Source organism: Haplochromis burtoni, unplaced genomic scaffold (assembly GCF_018398535.1).
Source record: "Haplochromis burtoni strain Fernald_Lab_line unplaced genomic scaffold, NCSU_Asbu1 Contig_569, whole genome shotgun sequence".
In the NCBI taxonomy this organism is placed as follows: domain Eukaryota; kingdom Metazoa; phylum Chordata; class Actinopteri; order Cichliformes; family Cichlidae; genus Haplochromis; species Haplochromis burtoni.
The window spans coordinates 282,494-290,295 of NW_024582930.1; the positions used below are offsets into that span (position 1 = coordinate 282,494).

Genomic DNA, 7,802 nt, shown 5'->3' on the forward strand with positions numbered 1-7,802 from the left:
CACTTCTGTACCATCGATTCATTAATGTTGAATTCTCTGCAGCTGCTCTATTCCCGTGTTCTACTGCGCGACTGACAGCCTTGAGTTTGAAATCCGCTTCGTAAGCATGTCTCTTAACAGGTGCCATTTTACAGCATGGCACAACCAGAATTCATACATAAGGCGGACGGTCAATTTTTGAGAAAATTAAAGGATTTTAAGTGCGCCTTATAGTGTGCAAAATACAGTGTATTGTTAAAGTGTGTAACAAAAGCAGATTCTTCTCATGTTGTGGCTGTGCCCTACAGACCAGCTGCCAGCATTGCTACAGAGCCTGACTCCTCACTCTAGGTGTGAACCCTGCCAGGGTGTGAAGGGTCCTCCAGGTGAGCCGGGAGCACCGGGACCCAAAGGCTCCATGGGAACTCCAGGCTACCCTGGCAGAAATGGCGCTCCTGGTTACCCAGGACCTCCTGGAATACAGGGCCCCGCAGGCCTCAAAGGTTTGATATGACACAGTTTCTTAAAGTTATGAACCAGTATCTTCAGACAGGTTTATGTTGCCTGTACACAAAGCTTCCTCTCACCAGTGTTATATCTGCTCCACTGTGACAAAAAGCTCCATTCTGGCTCCTCACTCTGATGAAAACAAGGCAATAAGTAACAACACAGCATCACAAAGAAGCGATGGGACAAAATTTACGACCGCTTTCATCAACAGTTAAAATCAAAACAGTGTCAATGATGAACAAATTGGATGTGTTGATGTTCACTGTACCCCATAAAACAAGATCATTAAACAAGCGAACATCAGTGAAAGTCAGCAGAGCAAAAGACAACAAATGCTCCACACCCATCTCAGCGAGCTGTCTGTGATTTATCACCACTTCAACACAGAGAGTGGCTAATCAGCTGTGGAAGATACCACTCCACTGCTGTGTAGCATTTTAACTTGTTAGGCCAGCCATGCAGCGACTTTGGAGGAGCTGGTTGAGAACATTAAGGGAAGACACTGAATAATTCTGTGCCCTGGATGTGCACATATCCAGTGTACAGGTAATTGTACAACTGTCAGTAATAGTTTAATTCATTTTAAGTTTATTTATGTATCACAAACCATACTGAGTGGAGAAGGCATTTTTCGTCTGAACTCTGCACACATCTGAATCTGCCAGTAGCCCTTTGTTAAATGCAGTGTGATTAAAAAAGCGAGCTATGCCTAACCAATCCAGGAACTCCTTGACCCGGGATATGGGATAACAAAACGTTCTCACTCCCAAAGCATCGGAAGGTTGGTGGTTCAATCCCTGGCTCCTCCAGTCTGCATGTCAAGTATCCTTGTGCAAGATACTAACCCCCAGTTGTTCTCCGATGCATCCATTGGAGTGTGAGTGCAGTTAGAAAAAGCAGTAAGTTCAGAGAAAGTGTGATTGGGTGATCATGGCTTTTTTATAGAGCACTTTGACGACTCCGGGAGAGTAGAAAAGAATAAGAATCAGTCCATTTCCTATATTACGAGTTTGGAAAAACGAGGAAACATGAGAACTGTTTGGAATGAATCTACACATGTAGGTTTATTTTACTTAAATCGCTTTGGAAAACACCATCTAACACGATTAAGGTGGTGGTTAAGATTAGGGATAAGGTTAGGGTTAGGGCTGGAATACATGGCTGGAGCGTGTATTACTGCGGGAGTGTCATTGTATGCGATGTCATTCACAATCCGCCGCGTATCATGGGAACGGCCACCTTTCGCGTTCCCATGGGACGCCTCGGGATGTGACAAGTTGTCGGTATGTTACACGTCGGGAGTGAGAACCACCTCGGGATAAAGATCAAACTGTGACACCTCGTTCACCTTGCGATAGTCAATAGAGAATCCTATAGACTCATTTTTTTTCTACCACAGGAACTATGGACCGTGCACTGTGTGACTCTTTCAGCCCTATGAGTAATTTGTCTTTTGTGCTCAGGTAACCAATAGGGCCTTAAACATACTGTCACGCCAAGGCTCTCTGGGCCTGTGTGAGATGGCAGGCAGCCCACCGCCATAGCCTGAAACACCTCCAGGAAGGACTGGGGGTCATCTGCCTTCCTGTTTGGTGTAGCACCACCACCAGAGCAGGAGGCGATGAAGTAGCCCCAGACTGAGCAACCAGGTTCTCCAGCACCCATGTCTGTCACTTAGCCTGGGTGTCCAGCTGCCGCTCATTTGCGACCATCACCACCATCTGAGCCAGTGCCTTAACTGGCTGCAGTACCTGTGGGTTCAACATGTCACAGTCATTCAGCCGACCCAACCATTAAACTCCTGCCACCATATTGGACTCGACTCATATGCTGTTTTTCTGATATGTTGTGTTAGTTTTATGTCAGACAAAACATGATGGAAAGATTTCAGAAAGTTTAGCTTTTTAAAACTGGGAAGGGCGCAAATCGTTTTTCACAGTACGGTATACGAATATCTCCCACTGCGACCTCACTTTTGGAGTCAGCCTCTAGTTGCAAGGAGAGCCACTGAACCTTTTGGTATCGTTTCCTTTTTCAGCATGGGAAGTTATTGTTTGCATGGAAAACAGACGTAAAATGTCCCCAAAACTCAAATTTACAGAAAACATGGCATTTTTGTTCCCGAAGCTCTCAGTCTGAATCTAATGTTAGTTTTTAAACACAGACTTATCATATCCCCAGGTGACATGGGACCCAGAGGGTTGAAAGGCAGAAAAGGAGATGGAGACCAGGGACCACCAGGACCACCTGGGCACCAAGGTATGTTTCATTGTGCACATATTAACCTATTAACTGCTTTTACAATCCAATAACCTCCACACTGGTGCTACCCTCTATTATTCACCTATGCCAGGAACTTTACCTGAGAGTTCTGGAAAATGTGCGAAAGCTCTTAGTAGTGTGGATGTTTAATAAATGCCACAAATATACCACGAATATGAACTTGAATGATATTCCATTCTTAATTTTAATATAGTGCACATTTATGTACACTTATAAATGTACATTTAAGTACGTTTATAAGGCTCTTCTATCTGCTGACCCCACTCTGTCATTTTATGTGGTCGACCACTTTGTGGCTGAGTTTTTGTTGTTCCCACCCACTGTGTCATAATACCACTGTGGAGTTGTTGCATTATTTTGTAAACCTATGATCTAACTGACTTGAACTTCCTAATTCAATTATCACTGACCTAAATTAGGCTAAGTACAGAGGTGGTTCTTATTTCAATCTTTTCTTTTCCCTCCAGGGATTCAGGGTCCCCGTGGCTTTGATGGGATTGGCCAGCCGGGCAACCAGGGAATCCCAGGCAAACCGGGCCCACCGGGAGATCCTGGCAAAAGGGGTAGCCCAGGACTTCCAGGGGTTTGTGACATCTCTATGTGCTATCAGACCTACAATCTCAGGGAACACTACAGCAAAGGACCACACATCTGATGACATGGGAGTGAGAAAGGTTGCGTTTGACTTGGCACACACTGCTGACACCTTTAAGACAGAGATATCTGCAGCCAAGGCAGTTGTAACCTCATGAGCTGGTATGAACAGAAATAGGGAGGGCATTGATTCATGATCACTGAATTCATGATCAAAGAGGGTCAAGCTGGCTAGCGTCCTAGATATTTTAAACTTCTAAAGTTTAAATAGTGAATTCTAAATCCTGATTGAGTCAGACGAACACCAAGAGCTGTAACTGAGTCGCATTGTTTTTGTCAGTGTAAGAGGCAAGAAGGCCAGGAATCTGAATAATAATAAATATGTCTACCTCCTTGTTTACCTGAATTACTGTTTAAGTTAATGATACAGAAGGCAAATATGATTAATACCCTCAACAAATATGTATAACCTCTATTAATTAAATCGTGGGCTAATGTGAGAAAAGCACAATTACTATAAACTGCATATTAAAATATTAAAGAAATAGAAAAGGATCAGTTCTTATGCTGTGCTTGGAACCTCTGCTTTTCTACTGAGGATCAGCCAGTGAGGTTATTTCTGTCGTCTGTGCAGCTCTGCCTCTGAGAAATGATGCCATCTGCAAATGGTAAAAAGTGCAGCACCTGCCGCGATGATGAATCCGGATCTGTTGTATGGAACACACCATTTCACATGATTATGTTGTGGTTCGCTAAACGCTTTGGTCAAACATATGAATCTAAACAAAGTTCAAAGGTTCATAACTGATAAAGATCTTGAGCTCCTTCAGGGGCACAGTACATGTAGTCACTAAAGGTGGAAAAACATATTTATGTCATGTTTTGTGCACAGAGCATCACAATTTGTTCAAATCCAAAGCTGTGACAGATGGGTTGTTTTTGTTTTCATGAAACCTGTTACTGCTTTTAATCTGTCATATATGTTTTCTTGTTTGCCAGTATTATGTATTCACTTTGCATTCCTTTTGTGTTCATGTGGCTTACTGTAAAACCTCTGTCAGTGGCCTTAATTCACCTCATCTGCAGAATGAACAAGTCCTTTATATTTGAAGCTTAAATTAAGTTCTTTCTTCTTCTTTCAGGTGTGTATTTTATTTTAAAAACAAACTAATTGTAATATTGCTGCTTAAGCCACTTACTTGCAAGTGAAAAGGTCATCCATGTCTTCAACATTATCCATCGTGTTTCTGCTTTGGATTTCTTTTCTCTATTTTTAATACCGTTAAAATCATTAATTATTTCTAGTCACTTTCCTTTTTCAATCATTTATTCTGCCTTATAAATTATACAGCTTTTTTTTTTATCTTAACAGTCTCCAAACACCTCACAGGGCACAATCCATCACATCCTAGACCCTTTTAATTTGAAATTACTGGAGGAAGTGTGGAGTTTTATTAATTTCAACCTGAAAACACAAAAACTAAAAACAGATATATGATTCAGACTCACGGGAGCCTGAGTAGTGAGTACTGTAGTAATATTAATATTCAAACACACCCTTATAGCTGAGAATTAAAAACAAACTCTTCCTAATGATAAAGCTAAGAATGAGAAAGTCGTGCTTGACAGTGTTAGCAGAATTTAGCACAGGTCAATGTACTGATAAAAACAGGGTACTATCTATATCGTGGTTTTCAAAGATATATTATTGCAGCAGTGAATATATTTGGCAACATGTTGCTATTTAGAATTTTTTTTACAAAAATGAAACGCCTATAACAGCGTTGGAACAGAAAGTTATGATACGGACGCAATTTACAAACAGCAAAACAGTATACATGTTATTTTTAAATAGGTTTTACTTTGTCAATGCATACAATGTCCTTTTTTAAAATTTCTTCATATTTGGAGAAAACGCTCACATTTACTGTAGACAATCAGAATACTCATTAAGAGGAAATGTCTCTGTGACCTCATGAAGCAAAACTTCTTACCCTCATTATGCAGAGTATCTATAAATATGTGAACTGACCAACCTTTGGTCCCAGGCTCAGTTGGAGCAGCAGCAGTTGTTTGGACTTCAAGTTTGGGTTCATAGGCTGCCGCTTGGTTAATTGTCACCACAAAGGCCCCAGTGCTCCACAGAATACTTTCTTGGTCTTACACAGCGTCACAGTCACAGAACAATGAACTGAATTAGGCATCCCTCTTAAATGTAAGTATGTTTAGTCGTCCTACAGCAGGATCACAATGTGAACAAATTCATTTTACAATTATATGTTAATGATTTTACGATACAGTACAAAACATAGCATTTTAATGCTAACAGGCTAACATTTAAATATTCCTTTTATTGTGTTTTTTAATTAACAAATTCTCTCCATTCTTTACCCAACTGATAGCTAACAGTTAACAAAATCAACTCTGCTTAGCTGTGTACAGAAATGAGTGGAAAGATGGAGCCTAATAGGGCAGTTTTATCAGATCCAGGTAGACGGACTTAGCATGATGCAGCGTATCCTTGCTAACTGTTCTAGACAATATTCAGTGAGCATTTTCATACAGGAATAATCAGTGAAACAATGAATGCAAGTACTGGGACACAATATGGTAATTATTTTTTCACACAACATCTCCGTCAGCATTTGTACAAGGTGTTTGTTTTCATAGGGAACGGCTCCCAGAGATTCCCAATTCCACGTATGGTTAGGATTGATAAGGCATGTTATCACTTGTAGACTGGAAGGCTTTAAATTTAGGAAGCCAATTTCCCAACAAGTCTGGTGTTTAAGATTTTTAATTTTTCACTTGTCAGAATAAACTTGGCAAGATTCATATGACTGCTGCGAGTGGGGATAGAGTACAGTTAAACTGAGTTTTTAAAACCCCAGCAATAAAATTCTGACCAGTGCCTTCACCATGATGAACGGCTTTTAAAACATCCAAATTCATTTTTGCAGAAAAATTAGTGTCTACAACAAGTGAGTCCAATATCCATTAATATGTGTATAGGCTAGAAATAGATATGAAAGTGGTTTATCCTCATTTGCCTGAAAATGAAAAACATTTACCCATTTGTAGAAATAATGGGATTTTCATCAGGAAACTCTTTCAGATTAGAACATTTAAATGCAGCCATTTTGCATTCATTGGTTTCCACTGAGTAATATGACATAAACATTAACATAATGTTAATAAGTTTATATTGCGCATAGTTATTAACTGATCACTCATCTGAATTTGTTTCTTTGTTTGGTTCCTGTTCAAAGTGTAATTATTGTTGAATATGTATAATCAGAAATGTCAGTGTGGGAGTTATTTCCTGTTTTCACCGTCCTATTTATGCGAATGCACAAATGTGTGTTAACAAGCGTGTGTTTCTCTTCAGCAGTCAATGCTGTCAAAAAGATGCTAAAACTTTCCTGTCATTGTGTTGCTATACACAGTGTGCTTTGAGGCAGCAGCCAAGAAGGGTGTAGTTTGTGTCTGTGAACACCCGTGTGTACACCTGTGTGTACACCTGTGTGGATGAAAGCACTTGTATTCAAAAGGTTTCTCCATGTAACGATATGCTAGGGAGTGTGGGGAGCCATAGCCCCGTCCCCCAGGGCATGAAGCAGGTATGAAAGAGATCCAGGCCCCAGACATCCAGAGGCCCCAGAGTATGACAACCCAAGGAGGACCACCAGGGGGGCAACCGTGCCACCCTCCTGGGAAGAGCTGAGGAGAGCCCCAGATGAGGGGTCACCCAGCAGCCACGGAGCAGAAGCCAGAGGGGGTTGCAGTGACGTGCCTGTGGGCTCTGCCAGCAGCCAGCTGTGCCAGAGAGGACCGAGCCCTAGGCCCAGAGACCAGAGGGCCCCCCACCCCCCAGGGCCCAGCTGAATCACAGGTGCCAGGTGCTGCCAAGCAGCCACCTGGAGTGAGCTAGTACATACATGACCACCCAGCCCCAGACACCAAGAACCACCAACGCACTGACGTCTGAGGGCATCCGCCACCGGCAGGGAGTGTGGTGGGGAGATAAGTCCTCATACCTCGGAGGGCCTGAGATGTTCCCAGAGAGGTGGAGTCTAAGACCCGACCTGACACATAGACACAGACGAACAGGCGCACACAGACAAACGTGCATTCCAACCCTCATGCACACATATACAAATACTCGACAATCACCTGATGTGGAGAAAGACACAAATAGACACTGTACACACAATCACACTCCCCAAACATACTTTATACCCCAGGTCCAGGTACCCTAGCCCCCAGAGGTGGAAACCACACCTAGACCAAGGAGATGTAACCCTTTTCCCTGGGTGGAGGCAAGCAGACCGCCCCCTTATCTGCAGTAGCAGGGAGGCCCCACATCCCAGACCCCAATCGGACGGCCAACACCTCCCAACGGTTAACAGAGAACGGGGGTGAGTGAGGAACCCCAA

General features: G+C 42.4%; 1 protein-coding gene across 1 annotated transcript in view; it reads left to right on the plus strand.

Annotated features, from left to right (window-relative positions):
* Window positions 1–6,895, plus strand: part of LOC102295355 (collagen alpha-1(XXI) chain) — a 91,612-nt gene extending 84,717 nt beyond the window's left edge. The window contains exons 28-30 of the mRNA XM_005948060.3: window positions 288–482; window positions 2,671–2,748; window positions 3,240–6,895. Of these exons, the coding sequence (XP_005948122.1) occupies window positions 288–482; window positions 2,671–2,748; window positions 3,240–3,427 (461 nt within the window). The 3' untranslated portion in view covers window positions 3,428–6,895. The remainder of the gene's footprint in view (window positions 1–287; window positions 483–2,670; window positions 2,749–3,239) is intronic.
* The last annotated feature ends 907 nt before the right edge of the window (window positions 6,896–7,802 follow it).